General features: G+C 43.9%; 1 protein-coding gene across 5 annotated transcripts in view; it reads right to left on the bottom strand.

Moving 5' to 3' along the window:
* Nucleotides 1-19,545, bottom strand: part of TJP2 (tight junction protein 2) — a 114,123-nt gene that overhangs the window by 56,871 nt on the left and 37,707 nt on the right. For 2 of the 5 annotated variants that reach the window (XM_045772599.2, XM_045772604.2), the window contains exon 1: nucleotides 13,823-14,042. The exons of 1 other annotated variant lie outside the window; for it this stretch is intronic. In XM_045772599.2, coding sequence (XP_045628555.2) covers nucleotides 13,823-13,882 — 60 coding nt within the window. In that variant the 5' untranslated portion in view covers nucleotides 13,883-14,042. Of the gene's footprint in view, nucleotides 1-7,014; nucleotides 7,104-13,822; nucleotides 14,043-19,545 lie in introns of those variants that run through there. 2 more of the 5 variants (XM_045772600.2, XM_045772602.2) reach the window with 2 other exon arrangements.

Below are 19,545 nucleotides of genomic sequence, written 5' to 3'. Positions count from 1 at the left end.
GATAATCCTCAAAGTAGATCATTAACTGCATGTGTTAGTATTATCAACATTGAGCAAGCACTTTGTGAAGAACTGTGTTAGACAAAGAGAAGTAAAAACCTTGGTTCCTGATCTCAAGCTGGAATGCTCTCTGTGCACCCTCAAAAAAAAGATAATGAGGATGTGGCACCCATAACCCAAGACAGAGGCTGCTTTAGAAGACATTTTTTAGGGACGCCTGGGTGGCTCAGTCGGTTAAGCGTCTCTTTCTCTCTCTTTCTCTGACAATAAATAAAATCTTTAAAAAAATTTTTTTAAATTTTTTTAAAGAGAGGGTGTAAACACTGGAAGTTTCCATTGTCTACCCTGAAGTCCAACTTAGAATCTGGTCAGAATTATATAGCCAGCATTTGCGTGGCTGACTGAGCCTAGGACCAAGACTCAACATTTCCAATAGTATCAGCCTTAACATTCTGTCCATGAATGCTCATCTAACTCATCAATTCTGGGTCCTGGGGGAAGACAGCTCTTGGGGGGACAGTGAGGAGGAGAAAGGCAGCCTTAATAGGATTCCAGCAGGAAGTCTGAAAGAAACGACGTCTGTATTTGGAGCCTTCCCAGCTCTTTCTACCCCTTGGGCTGTCTGCTCCATTCTCCAACATCCTCCTACCCCAGCCTGTCCCAAGGTGAACCCATGGCACTCCATAACGTCTGCTCCACCACCAAAATGCTCTAACTCCAAAATTCCCAGTCTATCTTGATCCTCAATCAAAATGTTCACTATATTCATGCATATGGTTTTGGCTACGTATTGAAAGAAAGCTTACTCTTTTACTTCACACGAACATGTATGTGCTAGCCTGATAGCCTGAACTTCCTGGAGGTATGTGATGTTTTACAAGATGTACTTTGATCCTCAGGCACCTTGTGATGGAATTCTGACCCTTAACAGCCAAATTCCCAAAAACAGCAAGTCTAAGATGTTCTAATTCCATAACCCATGTGCTTTGCAGCCACAAGAAGTTTTTCTTGACATTAACAATAATTGTGCGGTTTTTGGGGGGGGGGCAGGGGGAGGCTGATGGGATAACAGTCATTTCTTTTTTTTTTTTTTTTTTAAAGATTTTATTTATTTGACAGAGATAGAGACAGCCAGTGAGAGAGGGAACACAAGCAGGGGGAGTGGGAGAGGAAGAAGCAGGCTCATAGCAGAGGAGCCTGATGTGGGGCTCGATCCCATAACGCCGGGATCACGCCCTGAGCCGAAGGCAGACGCTTAACCGCTGTGCCACCCAGGCGCCCCGATAACAGTCATTTCTAACTAAAGGCTGTGGACTTGAAGAAAGACTCACAGAAAAGGCATATTCTTAATGTTTCTATAATAAATTGTGGTTTTAGCTAGCTGCTTATATAATCTACTTCCCCATAAGGCTGTGTCTTACTCATCTTAGAGTCTTTGAGGTCCCATACAGTAATGAACACAAACAAGTCACTGAAAAATGAAAACATCTCTTAAAAACACTGATACAGAAGGGGGAATGAAGCATGAGAGAAGGGGGAATGAAGCATGAGAGACTATGGACTCTGGGAAACAAACTGAGGGCTTCAGAGGGGAGGGGGGTGGGGGAATGGGATAGGCTGGTGATGGGTAGTAAGGAGGGCACGTATTGCATGGTGCACTGGGTGTTATACGCAACTAATGAAACATCGAACTTTACATCAGAAACCAGGAATGTACTGTATGGTGACTAACATAATATAATAAAAAATCATTAAAAAAATAAAAATAAAAAATAAAGTCACAGGTGAAAAAGGGGAAAAAAAACCACACTGATATATTACTGTGGGGCACCTGGATGGCTCAGTCAGTTAAAGCGTCCGACTCTTTGTTTCAGCTCAGGTCATGATCTCAGGGTTGAGGGATCAAGCCCCACGTTGAGCCCTGCACTGGGTTCTGCACGGGGCATGAAGTCAGCTTGAGATTATCCCCCTCCCTCTGCCCCTCCCTCACGCACACGCACACGCACACGTGGGATCTTTAAAAAAAAAAAATGAAATAGTATTTTTACTAATGATGATTCCCTGGGAAGAAAAACTTCTATACATTTTCAATGGTAATGTTTAAACTCCTAAAAATCAAGAGGGCCTTTAGCTTCTTCCATTATGTCTCTGCCCATCTAATTGTGAAAAGCAGAGGCAGGTGGAATTAGAAGAACCTACCAGTTTTGAATTAGTCAAGTGACCTTGGCTCAAATGCCCTGCCTACCACACGAGCTGTGTGACATGGGGCAAATTACTTAACATTTCTGAGCCAGTTTCCTGACCTATCAAAACAGGTTTTAACACCTACCCCCAACTGGGCAGGACTGGCCAGTGAGATCTGCACCAGGGTGTCTAACACTGTCAGTCACATGCTTCCTTCCCTTGCTTCATTACAGGAAAGTTAGAAGTCCAACAGTACAGAGCAAAACCCACGGCATCTTGCTTGGTGTCCTGGCTCCCTCGTGATTAGGCATTTTTTACAAACATCAGGACTTCTGCTGCACACTTGGGAATGGAGCAGATTGAGTCTGCCCCCAACACACCCATAGTGGTAGAAATCGAGGACACAGCCTCAGAACTGCCCTACAAGCTCTATGAATGCGTATGTTAGATTTGTTGCTCCAATGATGAAATGTTGCTGTTTCCAACAGTCTCCAAGCCACCTGCAAAGTGCTTTTTTGCTGGGCTGGGAATATAGTAAGAAAAGGGAGAGAATACACACTCATGTGTATCCATCCCATTTCAGTCCTTTGAGACTTGCCTGCTCCACTGTCTTCCCTTCACCTTCCTCCACTGCCTGAGCAACTATGCTCTGTCTGGACTAGGAAAGCAAAGATCTAGACCTCCTCTCAAGAACTCATATCACCCCCCAACATTGAAACTGATACCCTTCCCAACACTCAGCAGAACACAAGCCCCCGTGAAAACACCCTGCTTTTCTGAAAAGATAAACACATGCACTGCAATTCAGGTTAGATCTACTCGAGGACCCCTTTTGCCTTTCGTTGTTTCCAAGCATTCATTTTGATTAAGCTCAGCCCAATCAAAAAGCTTATGTTACTTCTTATGAAGATACTGGACTATCCATGTAGCGGACTACACAAATAGAGCCAGTATATCCAAGCTGAAACAGATGAAAGAGACAGTCATGACAGCGCCCCAGTTTGAATGATACTTCACTGCATAGATCATTATTCCAAATATAAAGGCAAAAGAAGTCGTCTGGTAACTGTCCGGAGTGAGAGGTTACGGCAGTTTTTTCAGGACCCTTCATGACTGGGATATAATCCAATCAGGTCAACATTTATATTTAATCATCCAGTCACACTCAGGACCACTCAGAACAACAATGCAATTGTTATTTGGATCTTACACGACTAAGCCCAATGAGCTTTTTTACCCCATAGTGACGTGTGCACTCTCCTTTGCTCCTGTTCTATTAATAGGTGAGAGAGATTCTTTGAGGCAGTACGTACTGACTGCAAATATTTCATGGTAATAAACAGCAAAAGCATTGGCAATTTATGTTTTCTGGACAAAGTAAATCATAAACACAATACTCAGAAACTTAGCAATGCCTGAACTAACTTTATTTTTAACCCAGTTCTGTTTTTCCACATTTTACAGAAGAAAGGCTCACAGAGAAGTTTATCTCTAAGAAAGTACATGACTAAAATTCCCGAATGTGAGGAGGTTTCAGGACTGAGGAGGGGGACGTGTGATTTCAGCTGCCTTTCTTAATCCCCTAACTTTTGTGGAACATGAGTTCGTGCCAGAACTTGGCCTATTTAAAAAAAAAAAAAAAAAACCTAAAGGCCATTGTCAAATAAAAATAAGGGCTGTACTTTACAAAACACACAAAGCAGCACCACATGGCCCTCCCTGAGGCTGTAATACTACTAGCTGAAGTATTTATAGACACCTGGATCAGAATACATATATATTTAAATCATTTTTGTTGAAGGAGTGAATTAGGTCAGTGCCCTTAAGAAGCTCCCCATCAGTTCTCTTTTCCACTCTCCAAACAGTGAAACCCTTTGTCCATTGTATTAACCACTGTAAACTGTTTGGACATCCATTGTTAGCCCTGGCCGACTGGGTAAGTCTGGCTAAAAAGAGATGAAATGGGATTCTGTCAATATATTTCTCGCACAATCAAATTTAAGCAAGCTTTGCAAAGAGCCAGCTCACTCTAACTGCTACACCAGTGGCTGAAAAGAAGTTACTGGTCACGCTTATCTTGGCACTTAAGAGTATTTGCATTCCTGTCGCTTCAAATTTTTCTGCAAGGAGCCTTCAGAAGTAGCACTGGAGATATAAGCCTAAAATAAAATGTTAATCAATCAATCATTTGGCCAACCCACCTCAAAGCAGTAATAGTAAGGTCCCTAGGAAGTAAAAAACTGATTCAATTGGTTCAAAATGTTTAAATGTCTCAAGAGCAATACAGCGTAGCTCACATTTCATAATATAAGCTAGAAATAGGACAGTCACTATTGCCAAATGTTTCAGTAGACTAATGTGTGCTGTCAGAATGAGATCTAGGCACCAAACAGGATAAAAATCTAATCTCTTTCCATTTCATCTGTCAAAAGATAAAGGAAATTAAAGACAGAAAAAGGGAACATCCTTTTTATCCCACCTATCAACAAGATTTATATATCGCCTTTTACTTTATTAAAAACTAACAAATCAGAATGACTTCAAAAAGAAAACACTCATTAATTTTCATAAAGTTTACATCAAAGCAGCTGTTCTTAGAATTAAGTCACCTTCTAGTTTCTGCATTAATTGGTAGGCTTGCAAATTATAATTTCTACAGCTTACTCATATAGAAAAGTACCTAGAATCACAGATTAGTAGCTGCTGAAGCTGAGGCCCTTCAGGGAAACAATTATGTGACAGGTGGGTCTTAAGCAGCATCCGTCCTCCAGCACGTGACTTTCAAGTCAAAGGACAGATTCTGAATGTGCGTTACAGAAAGCGGTCTCAGGGCTGCTTTGGCATCGTGTTGTTCTGTAATAATGATACTACTAGTAAGTTACAGCCACTGCCACTTAGGTTGCCAGTGCAGCCCCAGGAGGCATCCATCCCATTTCTTGTTGACCGGCACTCATCGTCCCTTCCTCCCAGAGGCCAGAAACCCCCAGGCCCCTGGCGCACAGGGTGCCCTTGTTTAAGATTTAGGAGGAGGAAGGAAAGCAGTTTGCTTTCTTTTTTCCTACAGCAGCAGTCACAGGCAAAGTGGATTTGCCAGACCTGAGCTGTGCACTCGTCACTAAGTTCCCTACCATTTCAGCCGCCTCTGGGCTGCAGAGGCTGAGCAGGTGGAAGAGTGTTTCCAAGGTCCTGGCTCTGGACCACAGCAGCTTTCTAACTTGATGAGGGGGAAATATGAAAGCCAGTGTGGTGGGCCCTTGGTTTTTGTCCCTCCAGCCTCTTGTTTTGCAGGCATTAATGCTCTCCATTAAATTCCTTTCTCCTTGAAAGAGCTAAAATGAGGTCTCTTTTCTTCACTGAACCCTGACTGATCAGGTACATAAGTGCCCATTTTACAGCGGAGAAAAACTGAACATGAAAAAAGTAAATTGCCTGAGGGGGACAAAGGAATTCAAACTCAGGTCTGCCTAACTTCAGAGTTACAGAATGGAAGTTAAACATATCCCCAACATACGACCCAGCAATTCCACTCCTAGGAGTTTAGATAAGAGAAATTAGTGCGTAAGTCCACAAAGCAAAGTGTGGGTGATTTCCCTAGCAGCTTTAGTCATAATAGGAAAACACAAACAGGCAACAACCTAAATATTCATCAAGAGAAGAATGGGTAGACAAACTGTGGCGAACTCATATAATGGACAACTACGCAGCAACAAACAAGAACTACAGAATCACCTAACAATACGGATGAATCTCACAGAAGTTACGTTGAGCAAAAGAAGCTAGAGACAAAATGTTGACCTTATTTATACAGACCCTCTCGAAGTCAAGCAAAACTATCTCATGGTGAGAGAAGTCAGAAAAGAGGTTCCCTTGGGGTGCGGTGGTAACAGTCAGAAAAAGTCGTAAGAGAGAAGCTTCTAGAATGACGGAAAGCCCTGGTTTTTTTATCTAGGTGGTAAACACAAGTGAATACAGTCACTTAAGCTCGCATCCAGCTCTGGAATCAGACAGTGGTGTCTGCACAATAGTGTGGATGTACTAACTGCCACTGAACTGTACACTTTGAAATGGTTAAAATGGTGGCTCTTATGTTATGTGCTTTACCACAACAAAAACCAATTTATCAAGCTGTCCACTTGAGATCTGTGCACTTTAAGTTATACTTCAACAAAACACCAGAAAAACAACAATATAAAAAAAGTTTCATTATGAGTAAACAACCTTGAAAGGACAGAGCCTGGATACCACTGTTTCTATGGGAAAATTTTTCTCAGTTTCCCACACATTTTTTAAATCTCAGTTCTCTGGTAAATTTGAGTCCACCTTTCCTGCCTCTTCCTGACTTGGGTAGAGACACCTACAATCTGTGCACTTAAGCAGCGTAAGTAAATATTGCTCCCAGAGCTTTTATTAAAATTCAGATTTAGGTCTGCTGGAAAGAAGGCCACCGGTATTCAAGATGAACCCAGTGCCTCTTCATTTCAGTGTGTCGCCGCCTGCCTGTTTTTAGACTCCAACAATAACACCAGAAGGAAAAGCACAAATGCTTCCAGTTCCATTTCTGGAAAATCTCAATGGGTGTCTAAGATGCCACAAATCTCTCTCCCCTCTTAAAACTCGTGCAGACACTGAACAGACCAGCCAAGGTAGGCAAAGTGTTCTGCCTCAAGTTATGCTGAAAAACTCAGAAGTGCCTGAAGTGACGGTAAAGCTCGAGCGACAGGGATTGATTCTGCGTCAGTCAGTGAACAGTGAGGGCCTGCAGCGGTACCCAGGAGGCTCACCGTCAGCCCATCGGTGAAGACCAGGCTCCCAACTCCGGGCGGGCCTTACCTTGCTTCTGCCACAGGCAATCTGGGCCCTGAAAGAGAGGTCCACGGGAAAAGCAGCGGGTGCTGGAGACTCCCAGTATGCAGCTCTTACTGGAAAGAGAGGAGGGGAAGAAGAAAGAGAAGAACGATACTCAAGAAGCAATGCAAGGTGACTGAAGATAACTGGCTTGGGCTGCAGAGCAAGGAAGAGAATACAGCACACACTGTGGTGGTACATTATTTAAACTGCAACTGAATAATAGATCTTTCCGGCACTTCATGAACTAAACAACTACTGCCACTCTTGGGTTCTCAGTTTGTTCTTTAGAAAAATATCCTTCAGAGAAAATCCACTGGACCTCTTCTTAGAAGAAAAAAACAAAAAGAAAGAAAACAAACAAGTTTTTTAAGGAGCATGGAAGCACTTTAAGATGACAACAACCAATAGAAATTATTTAAAATGTCCTCTCAGCTTTATACCCAACCGCTTAGAACCCTAAGCACCAGAGAAGACTTCAGAGACCTTCAAATACAACTACTTATTTCCTTATAAAGAAACTTCCATTTACATGCCTTAGCTGCAGTCACCCAGCTAATTAATACAGCTTACACATCACTACAGAAAAGGTCAGTACATAACTCTACAGGTTTTTTTCCTACTCACAAACTATCCATCCACTCACTATATAAATGTCAGGAATCCACTCTTCTGAGTTCCCAGTGAGTCTTCAATTCTTACTGGTTTATGCAACAAAAGCCTTCCCCAGATCCGGTCGGTTCAATGTGGTAAACTTAGTGGATATGTTTGCTGCCCTGTCAGTTTCTGGGGTTACCCAGATGACTCAGACCAAGGAGGGGCTCAAGGCAGACGGGAAGTGACTGGCATGGGGCAGACATGATAAGGGCTCTCATAAATACTGGCATGTGCACACCAACCAATCACGGACAAGAAGGAAATCGATTCGGCCTCAGTGAAGAAGGGTAAGGGAGGAACCAGGCCTCTAAAAATGAGCTCACAGGGACATTCCTTCTGAACGAGTCATTCTTTTCAAAAACAGAAATGGTTAGTTTTGCTAATTAATTCCCTCAAATAATTTCATTCTGCTTTTGCCAGATATATTTGTGAACGGTCTTCTGTGGACTGAGAATCAGCTGGTTGCCTCTCAGAGCATACACTGCCCTCCTTCCCAACACAGACTCGGGGTCTCAGGTATGCTCTACTACATAAGGGATAAAAGAAACCCACAACCTAGAACTTGGAACACCACCTTTATTACATGACAATAAATGGCTCTCAAAAAATGGTTCCCATCAAAGTCATATTCGGATCCTTATTTCCTCCTCAAAGGAATGAAGATCTCAGAGGCTACAAGTCTGAGAGAAGTTCATTTATTCCTACTGATGATTAGAAAGCATTATTTCCCCCGTTCACCTTCAACTCGAATGACAAAATATAGAGTATCTGCAGTGTTCTTTCATCTCTACCAAAGCTTTTCTTTAATACAATGGCAAAGATATAACTGGACTCTAATCATTATCTGTTAATTACAGCCTAATAACTGTTACCTACCAGGAAGACTATCCCAATAATCGTCTCAAAATGCATTACATATATCCCCCTCCAAATGCCTCTGGCTTGTCACTAACTATAAATATATAACTATATATTTAGTCTCATACAGTGTCTTATCAGATGAGGCATACAGTAATTAAAGTTTCAGAAGATGATGCCATTTTTTTCTTGTGAACATAATGTATATATTCATATGGCTGATTAAAGTCTACAACAGAAAATAATAATTGCCCTATTAATTATTTCTGAAGTCCGTCTTTATATATGGACATAGGTAAAATTTAGAAAACATGTGCATTAAAGGATGGGACATTAGATCTTTGCCATAATTAATGGTATAATTTTGAAATGTTTTTCAGTCCAGCTTCCTAAAACACAAAATTTTTATTCACTCCTAGCATTCCTGCCACCCCCCCAAACCTCTCCCACACACATGCAATGTTGGGAGAAGACAAATAGAAACAGAAACTATAAGCCATGAATATTTTAGTTAGGCTAAATATTAGTCTGAAAGTTAACATAAACCTAATTACAAAAATGCATATTGCTATGGTCTAAAAATGTATAAGGTATGGAGGCACCCGGCTGGCTCAGTGGATAGGCATGTTAACTACTGATCTTGGGTTCCTGAGCTCGAGCCCCATGCTGTGCGGTAGAGCTTACTTTAAAAAAAAAAAAAAAAAGTACAAGGTGTATATGTGATTAAGAAAGACTGCATTATGTTTTTAAGGTTAAAGACCTGATTTAACTGTAACCATCTGGCAGACGCACTAAACAAACATCTGCGTGGATTTAAAATGACTAAAGTACAAGTTACTAACCGAAGGCTTAGGATTTCACGTAAAAGGTGTGCATGCACACACATGATTAAGGATTTTGGTGACTGAAACTAAGTGTTTTCTATTCTGGTTTTACCTACCTACCATGACCATGAACTTCAATTGCTCATTTTTCCAGGTCAAGGCAGGGTTACTTTTTTTTTTTTTTTTTAACCTCAAGACTTCCAATTCTTACTACAATCCTTGTTAAAACCTACTTTACAGACCAACATAAGCAACATTTTTTAAAAATTAAATGCATTTCCGGGCACCTGGCTGGCTCAGTCACTAGAGTGTGCAACTCTTGATGTCAGGATTATGAGTTCAAGCCCCATGCTGGGTGTAGAGATAACTTTAAAAATTAAACCTTTAAAAAATAATAGATTAGATGCATTTACATGTGAGGCTATTTGGCTCTCTGCCTTCTCCAGCACTGCTAGGTCAGGAAAGCAAGCTGTGCTCCATAGCAGAGTGATGTCCCCCTGCGATGCCAAAGTGTTTCCTCCATTTTCAGTCCATCCTTTCACAGGTGTCACACCAGCGGACCTCGTCTGACATTCCTGAAGGTGTGGTCAAGGTATACGCAGCTCTCCATAACTCAACGTCACACTCATATTTTGAAGAGTTATTACCAAGTCCCAGATTTCAATGGCTGTGTTCACAATTTTTGCCTTATTCTCATATCACTCATCCCCAAAATTTATTTCTCTTACATCAAACTTTTTGTTTTACTTAATACTCATTGTGCCTCATTCTAAGCAACCTGTCCACAAAATAAGTGAATTTGGTAGCCGGCTTTATATCTTTCATCCTTGGAGTACAATATTCATGCACAGTAAGTGAAAAATAACGTGCCACCTCTAAGTCTGTCTGTGTAACACACTTTAGAAAACATTATTTAGGGAACAGGAAAAAAAAGGCAGAAAAAAATGCTTAATTTAACATATCAGACATTTTTTCAATACGACAGTCTTCAGTCTCTCTTCTGAGCTCACAAGTTATTAAGGCTGATGAAACTTTGGATGCAGTGGCCTGCCGGATGATAGAGGCTCTAGGCTCCTTAAAAACAGAATGAAACCATCACCGTCATGGGAAGGCCTCCGCATGCCCATCTAGGTTCTCGAAGTGAGAGGCCAAGTTAAGTGCATTTCCTAATAAAGCTGAAAACGTGAGAGCAGACACTTTGCAACTCCCAGCTCTAGCCTTGTGTGCAATAATGTAGGTGGCGTGCAAGCTTAGCCAGCTCTATTTCCCAGGTACCTGTCAAACCTGGAACTAGCGATTGCCAGTACTGAATGCTAGGACTGAGTGCCTGAAAACTGTTTTCCACTGCTGTTCCATGGTCTTTATAAAAAAATTTAATGGCAAAACCACCTTAGATCCTCATAAATTCGGTAACTATGTTGGCCTCTGCTAACAAGGGTCATCATAAAAATTCCTGTGGGGGTGAAGTAGGTCATAAATAGTTTTAGGGAAGATTTCTTTTTTAACCTCAAAAACTTCAGAAAAACTCTGGAGTTTTTAACCCCCTAAATAGGTGTTAAATCTGACCGGTGAGTCTATGTTTCTGACCCCAGTCCTTGGATTTAGGAGCAAGAAACTAACCCAGTGACACACCTCAGATAATCTTTCTGCCCCCCTCACTGTACTCCCCCCACACCTGCACATCAATCACACCCTCCTATGTTACTACAGCCCAAATCACCTTCAATGGAAAATGCCTTTCAACACCAAGGCTGGCTAGTCCAAGGCCATCTGGCCAACAATTGCTGGCCCCCTGATTACTGCTCAGAATCTAATCAATGCGGCGTTTTATAGGGAGTCAGCTCTCAACCTAGATAAATTAATCTGTAGCCACAACTCCTTAATGGGATTTGTTTTAGGGATTAGGCAAGGAATTCCCTGATGGCTCATATTCTTGGTTAGAGTATGTTGAAAGTTTCAGCTGTGATTACTAACCCTTCCTCTTAACCCCACCCCCGCCACCCACACCCCCCTGCCATTCCCCGCCCAAATCTGCATGACTTTGTCAACTACAGCCGGTACTACCGTCCACAGGACTAAAGTGGCCCCGCCTAGTTTCAAGAACTCACCTGTCTCTTAAAAAAGAATACCTTCAAACGAGAAACCCTTTCTCAACTTAAGTCACTGCAAGGATTTTTACATATCCCTTGCATTCCCAGGCACTCTGCAAAAGATAAATGGCTGGCTGTAACCTTTTGTCAATGTACAAAGAATTAGATCAAAAGTTAAACAAATGTAGGCAGAAGTCCTCGCAAATGGAATTCCGGGGGGGGGGGGGGGCAAGGTTAAAATTCATTGGTCTCAGGCATTTCAGTGCCTCAAAAATAGTAATATTCCCTGTGTAGGGGGTGGGGTGAAGTGTTTAACGGGAAACTGGTTCCCTTCTTTGTAGGGAAAGTCAAGTCACTAATCCATTAGGGATTTTAGGACTTCCCCTCCCCCCAAGTTCTCTCACTGGCATTCAAGGCCTTTCAAGAGTATGTGCTACTCTTTTTACCTCAGCTCCTGCTTAGACACCTACCTGGTACCTCCTACCTGTACTTCTAGATCCTACCTCCCAGGACCCAGCACTTCGAGCTTTCAGCACTTGTCGTCGTTCTTACTGGTAGGTACCATTTACCTGGCATCCACACATGCCCAACACCCTGACATCATTTCATGCAGTCCTCACTCAGCCCTATGAGGTAGGTGTATTGTTATTAGCCCCATCTTCTTTACTAGCTTGTGCTGTAGGTATTTGTTCAAGTGCGGCTATTTCCTCCCAAACAGAATCTCTAAAGGGAGCGTGCGTAAGGCAGTCCCACCGTGCCCGTATTCTGTACTGCAGAGAACGCCTCTGTATTGCACACGCCCCGCCCCCCCCCAGCCACAGGTATCCCAGCAGAGTCTAGTCTCCAACAGTCTAAAACGTTCAACTCTAATAGACTCTTGAAGGATGAGTCTTGCTCATCTCGTACCCCCCTCAGAGACCGCCACAGGTAGGTGGTGCTTGTTATTAGCTGTGTGGTCATGAAAAAGTGGCAGCAGCCATTTCAAGGAAAGAAATCCCGCTTCCTCAGTCTCTGGTAGCAGCTCTGAAAAAGCTCATAAAACACCCCAAAAGCCACCGCTGCCCAAGTGAAGCACCCCTTCTCTCATCTCCCCAGAGAAGCCACAGCACCCCATCCTTACTTCTAACTGGAACTCATCATTCTTAATTATGTGCATGCTTTCCCGACAAGACAGTATAACAGAGGCACTCTCTTTAACACTTGTATCGCCCACAACGAAGTGAAGTTGTTCATGAAAATTTACTGAATAGTCAAATTTCATTCGTAGGATATTTAATGCTACAAATGCAACTACTCCTACTCCTCACAACATCTTCTCAGGCGTGGGTGTAGATGTTACCCTCCCCACTACCCCACTACCCCCCCCCCAGGAATGATTCTGACAAAGCAGGGCTGGTTCTCCCAAAACGACTGTCAGCACACCCAGCACAGACCACCAGAAGGTCTGAAGCAAAGGGCCCCTTTCCCCTCTACGAGGATTCCCCAAGCTGAGGGAGGGTGTGTGGAATCACAGGGCAATTTCTATGATGGGCTGAGTCTCCGCTGGGAACTGCAGGGAAACCACAACCATTATTACTCAGACCAGACAGCTGCCAGGGTAGCAGCACTGCCCAAGAACTGAAGCTAAAATAGAGGTGGGAGGCTGTAGTCCATTACTAAGCCCTGGAGTATTCACTCCCAAGTTCGTCCACATTTCAAGAATGTTAAAGCCCTGTAGTCAAAACCCTGATTATTTATAACTTAAACTACTGTGCAAAAGCGGAAACTTGACAAATGAAGACATAAAAGAAAGGGAATGGTGACAGGTAAGATAATACCAGAGTAGAAGGCATTCATCACTCACTCTCTTTTTGTGGCTTCCTCCAAAACCCCATGTCCAGTCCCTACTGAAAACAATCTTTACTTGTCTTAGAGGCAGCTGATTAAAAGGGGAAATGAGGCTCCTAATCTCCAAAGAGTTGTCAGTTTGTCTCACACGCACATGCCTGTAACTTTGCTTCAAGTAGAGTATGTGGTCTGAACAGAGAAGGAAAACACAAAGGCATGCAGCAGGCTGCACAACAGGCAGGACGAGATGCCTTCAAGGTAGCAGGGATCCAGGACAGAGTTCAGGACAATTTCCCCTACCCTCCTGGAAACTTCATCTGAAACCCAAATGACTTCAGAGAGGAGAGAAAAGGATCAAGGAGCCTTGGAGGCCATGAGCCACCACCCGCTCCGGTGAAATCTACCCCCTGCCCTCCGCCCCACGTTCAGGTGGAAGAGTAGCAGCTACCTACCGCACAACAGGAAGCCCACCACGCGCTCCCACGCTCGTTCCCCGAGACCTTTCTCCCAACCAAGCGGACTCGAGAGGGCACTTACACGAAGCCAACCTGACAGCTCCCGCCGGGGTGGAAACCCGCGATCTCCTCGCACCGGCATCTCGGGCGCAAGTCCCGCCTGGGCTCCCCTCTTCCTTGTTGTCCGCGCAGCCGATCAGTCCTCGGACCCGAAGCCGGGGCTGCGGGACCGCCGGTCCGCGGGGCCCACCCCTTTGTCCCTCCTCCCGCCGTCCGCCGCCCGCCCCCCACCGGAGCGCAGAGCCTCTGCGCCGGCCGCCGGACCCGGGAAACTCTCAAATGGGCCGCTACCACCCCCGCGCGGCCGGGGGGGGGGTGCGGGGAGGGCTCGCAGGGCCAATCCCCGAGGCCCCCGCGACTGGCCGCTTCACAGGCGACTCCCGGCAGGGGGCGGGAGGGGGCGGTGGCGGCGGCAGGGGGAGCCCGGAGTCCGAGCGGCCCGCGGCCGCCGCGCCCTACCCCCCGCCCCGGGCGGCGCGATGGTTCGCTCCGCGGCGCGCACTAGGCCGGCAGGTCCGGCTCCGGGCGCGCGCTGGGGAAGCGCTGGGTGAGCAGCAGGCAGCTTGGGGCTGGCCTGTCTGTCCCCAGGCTCTTCCTTTGAGGTCGTGTGCGCATCCGGTACGAACACTTTTTTGGAGAGGTTTGCGGCACCTCTTTAGCTCCCTTCCGAAAGGAAGAAGAGAGGAAACCCCAAAGTTTTCTGCCCTGCCTAAAGGCCTGTCCAGCCAGCCAACACAGACATGGCATTGTACCCACATTTCCCAGCTCAACAACTGATTACCCGAATTCCGAGGGTGTTGGGAATGTTCGTGTTAAATAAAATGTGACTTTTGAGGAAAATATACTACAGGTTATCTCTTCGGCACATTTCTAACAACTCCAATAAAAAGACGGAACGCCTCTCTTGTCAGCTTCTAAAAGTGTACCAGTAGGTCACAAATGCTTTTCCAGGAGGATTTACTGAGTTCAACTCAGAACGTTTACTCGTTTTAGAGTCCTGTGTACAAAGAACTGCACAAGAGAAGTAAAAGCTTCCTTATTTTAGGGGCATGTAAATTATTCGGAGACTCAAAACAGGTACACTGATTAAGGGAACCACGTTGTAAGAGAAAAAAGTGCGGACCACCTTGCTCTTCCCTTAAAATTGCTTTCCCTTAAAGCAAAACTCGGCCTTGGCTCACAAGTGGAAGGTAAGAGGTAAAAGGTCTGGTCCGACCCGCTGACGAGATGCAGATGCTGGGCTCTCTCTGAAAAATTGCTTCACTTCCTGCGTAATCAAAACAAGTTTGGCAGTTTATGTGGAAAAACAAGTCCAGCAGATGCCGCTCTGAAAGTGTTAGGCTTCTGGCCTCCTTTGGGGAGCTAAGTGCATGCCTCTGGATGAAAAGCATTGTGAGTAACGTTTCCCACTTCCCTTCAAGTCTCCAGACCTAGACGTTTGGGCAGTATTCCTGATGTAAGGTGTTACTCTCCTGACCTAAGCACCGATTTAAAAAATGTTTCCCAAATTAGGTAGTGCTGAGAAACAATAACAGTGATAGCCTTTGTGAACTGGTCACACCTTAGTGATGTGAGCTTTCATTAGCATTTAAAAAGGAAGAAAGGAATCCAGAATGTAGCACTAACATCTGCTGAATGATTTCCTTTTTCTCTTGAGAGATGCACTGTCCAATATGATAACCACTTCCTACATGTGGGTATTTAATACATTTCAATTTAAATTAACTAAAATTAAAGGAAATGACAGTTTCAGTTCTTGGCCACATTAGTCACATTTGCAGTGCTCAGTAGCCATGTGCAGCTAATGGCTACAATACTGGACAGTGCAGATATAGAGTATTTCTACCAGGGCAGAAAGTTCTGTTGGACTACACTGCTCCAAATAATGAAATAGTCTTATACTGGAAATACTATTCTTCTGACACAGTGCCTGACACAGATTAACAATAAATAGTTGTTGAAAACATGATTCAGTTAGTACACTAGCATTGCTGGTGGCAGTTATAAATAAATACAACTTTTTGGAGAAGGAATTAACAGTACATATTTTTCCCATGTGGGTTGCACATTTGAACCCCACTCCTAGAATTTGTTTCTCCCAAGAACGTCCATCACACAATCACTGTACCGTTTCTATCAAGCCAGACCCCCTGATAAAAGACTAAGAGTCTCACCTTGGGGAGCTCAGTCTATTACAGCAGACGCTCAGTAAATAGTAAGAAACTGTAAGTGCTGGGATTCCTGGAAAGCTCAGGGGACTCGGGACTTTTGGGACCCAGATGGGGTTCAGGGAAGGCTTTCCAGACGTGGGGCTGCTTACAGGAATGAATTTGTGAGACAGAAAGAGGGGGGGAAAGCTTTCCAGGTGCAGGGAATAAATACAAGTGGAGAAGCAAGGAATGAAGAGACCACAGACTTGTTCATTAGTGCCAGGAAGTGAGGATGCCCAGGCAGGCAGGGGCTGTATTCCCTGTGAACACAGCAGAAGTGGGATTAGACTGGCATTTTGTAAAGATCACCCTGTCACCTTCTGAAGGAAGATGAATGTGGCAGGTGGGGGTGGGGGGAGGGGTGTCAGTAAGAATGACAAGACCAGCAAAAAATGCATTTTTGTGGGAAGGCAGGTGAAAGATGACATGGCTATCAGGTCATGTTAGACAAAAAAGGAGCCACTTCACAAGAAATTCAGGGAGTGTCATCAGCAGGCTGGTTGACTGCCTGATTACAAACGATGTCAGGAAGAGGGAAGTGAATTGAAGGTGACTCTCAGGTTTCTGGCTTAACTGAGAAGATGACGGTATCTTTACCAGAGAACGAAGGAGTGGGAGCAGATCTTGGGAGGGGCTTGAGGAAAGAAGGTGAGTTTAGTTAAGGACTGATTGGGTTTTAAGGGCTATGGGTCATGCCGGTGGAGATGTTCACTTGTCTACTATGCACTAGTCATTGATGAGTACTTGGGTAGAGAGCTCTGGGATGGAGGAAGAGATCTGAGAATTGTCAATGTATCGAGAAGGCTGAAGTCAGGGGAGGAAGTGAGACTATTCAGAGACACTATGGAGACTGAGGCAGCAGAGGATTAAAGACAAGACCCATCCAGCCTGTTTTCATAATAACCTTTACTGTGACAGGCAAAAAAAAATATATATATATATATGGACCTATTAGGGGGCAAGCTCAAATCCCCTGAGCAGAGACCAAAGAGGAAAAGGGAAGAAAAACCTCTCTGGCGCAGTATCCACAGTCAGAGGAAGAATGAATTTCAAGCAGGGAGAAGAGCCAACACCAGGCCCCCATGAGGAGGTCAGTTAAGACGCTCACCAAGAAGAGAACCAGGCTCATCTTGCCCAGAGCTGTTTCAATGGGAAGATGAGTCTGGAGGTCAGACCCCCGTGGCTGACTGGTAGGTGAGGCACTTCCCTGAATGCCAATTTATGATAACAAAGGGTGGAAACCATCCATGTCCAATGACAGCGGGCTGCTGAATTACAGCAGAGCAACTGAACTGGCATAGCAAGCTATCGTTTAAAATTACAAGTCTACCTAGCGACAAGGAGAATAATGATATAATAACCAATGAAAAAGAACACAAATCTTATCTACCCTATGATACAATGAAGAAACTAGGAAAACCATATAAATGAATTGGAAAGCAAATGGGAACATGATCTGATGACAGGATAGGACTGTATGTCTTTCTCTTTTCAAGTTGTAGTTGTTTGTGCCATGTTGTTTGTGTAACGGACAGTTTTTCAGTACTTTCCTGTGTGCATGACAATGTATAAAATCTTTGTAACAAGTTGGTCAAAAGACCTCAAATCAGTGTGATAAACTAAATACTCTTCATCAAATTTCCTCAAGAATGTTAAGATTTGGATAGAAACACACACACCCGTAGACATACAGACAGACACACACGTATACATTTGCAGTATACTTATGAAGTGTCATTAAGTGGAAACAAAGGGATCTGACATCGAAAAGTTGACAGGGTAACAGCAATTTAGTTGGCCTGTACACAGAACGGCTGACTGCGATCATAGAAACTTTTCCACAACAAACATTTCCTGAATGCCTCCCATGTACCCTGGGGCAGCTACACAGAGGACAAAGATGATATATACTGGGGGGCTTGCTCACAGCGTGATGAAGACATAACAAAGTAAACAAATGATGATAAGGCATGAGAGTTGCCCACGTACAGGAATGACTAACACGCGGAGGCCACAGTTCACACTCTGCCCGAGGGAGGGGCATCGTTGAGGAGAAACAGCCTGGCCTGCCCTCACCATCCCTGCATTGGCCTCTTCTCTGCCAGCCTCTTCCACCCTTCTCAGTCCAAACAGCCATCCCAGTAACTGTGCCTGTTCACTTAAAGGACGCCTTCCATCGGTACCCACTACAGGCCCTAAAGTCACATCCAGGAGAAAGACATCAAAAGTTCTTCACACCTTCGCTTCTTCTTATGTAATATTACTCTTGCTCATTTTCAAAGTTTATTCAAGTACTCTTCTCTTTTGGCGGGGGTGGGGTCGGGGTGATTAGCTACCCTAAGTATCCCAAATCCTAAGTTTCTAGTGAAAGCACTGATAACCTGTGTATGGAACTGCTCCAAGTGCCCTATATCCCGGTACGACCCTCAAGCCCCACAGGAAAACAGACTTCTGATTGAGATTCTCCTCAGCCAGATCTATGATGGCCCTGTAAATACCACACAATGGAACGAAGTCCACTTCAAGTATAGCAGTCATAGGTCTGTACAGGTTGCAGAGAGAGCAAATTATTTTCAAGCGAGCCTTCAGCACTTAAAATCGTGCAAATGAAAAGATGAGTGCATGATTATCCACAAGAAAGGTTCACCTCAACCTTTTGGGCAACTCCAGACTCTTGCTTTACCTTTGGAAACACTGTTTCTGGTCCACTGGCAAGCACTTTGCAGACTCCCTGTCTTCAGGATTGTTCCCGTATCTTAATATTATTTAGGAAGAGCAGAAAGCTGTCTCTTGTTTGCCACTCTCCAAAACGTCCATTTATCTACATGTTAGTGTCTCCATTTCACACAGCCATTCTTCTGTTCAGGAAACAGTAACTGAGGTGTAACACTACTTATATTGTTCCATAGTTAAGAAAACTATTTTCAGGGGCGCCTGGGTGGCTCAGTCGTTAAGCGTCTGCCTTCGGCTCAGGGCGTGATCCCGGCGTTATGGGATCGAGCCCCACATCAGGCTCCTCCGCTATGAGCCTGCTTCTTCCTCTCCCACTCCCCCTGCCTGTGTTCCCTCTCTCGCTGGCTGTCTCTATCTCTGTCAAATAAATAAATAAAATCTTTAAAAAAAAAGAAAGAAAGAGAAATAAAGAAAAAGAAATAAAGCTATTTTCAGTTTTGTTCATTTTTTATACCAGTGAGTTTTTGCAAAAAAAAAAAAAATAAGATGCTCATTATAAAGCATTCAAAGCAGCTCAGAAAAGCACGAAGAAATGTAAAAAATCATCTAAAATCCTAATAACCAGCCTCAGTGCTATTTTAATTTAAAAATAGTGAATAAAATTCTGTTTGATATTGACAGAAAGAAAGAAAATTGAATAAAACAAAAACATTCATGAGCACAGGATAAATAATTTCTTCAACATATTTATCCCCAAAAGATCATCTAAAGAGTAAAGATTAACTTCCTTCAAACAATCTTCAGTAGTGAGTTTCCAAAGACACTTCTGAAACATTAAGAGATTATTATTTTAATTGATAAA

The sequence above is a fragment of the Ursus americanus genome, chromosome 34 (assembly GCF_024610735.1).
Source record: "Ursus americanus isolate L20-20 chromosome 34, mUrsAme1.1.p, whole genome shotgun sequence".
Classification (NCBI taxonomy): Eukaryota; Metazoa; Chordata; class Mammalia; order Carnivora; family Ursidae; genus Ursus; species Ursus americanus.
Note: the sequence above shows the minus strand (reverse complement) of the source record. Positions and strands in the feature narration are given on the sequence as shown.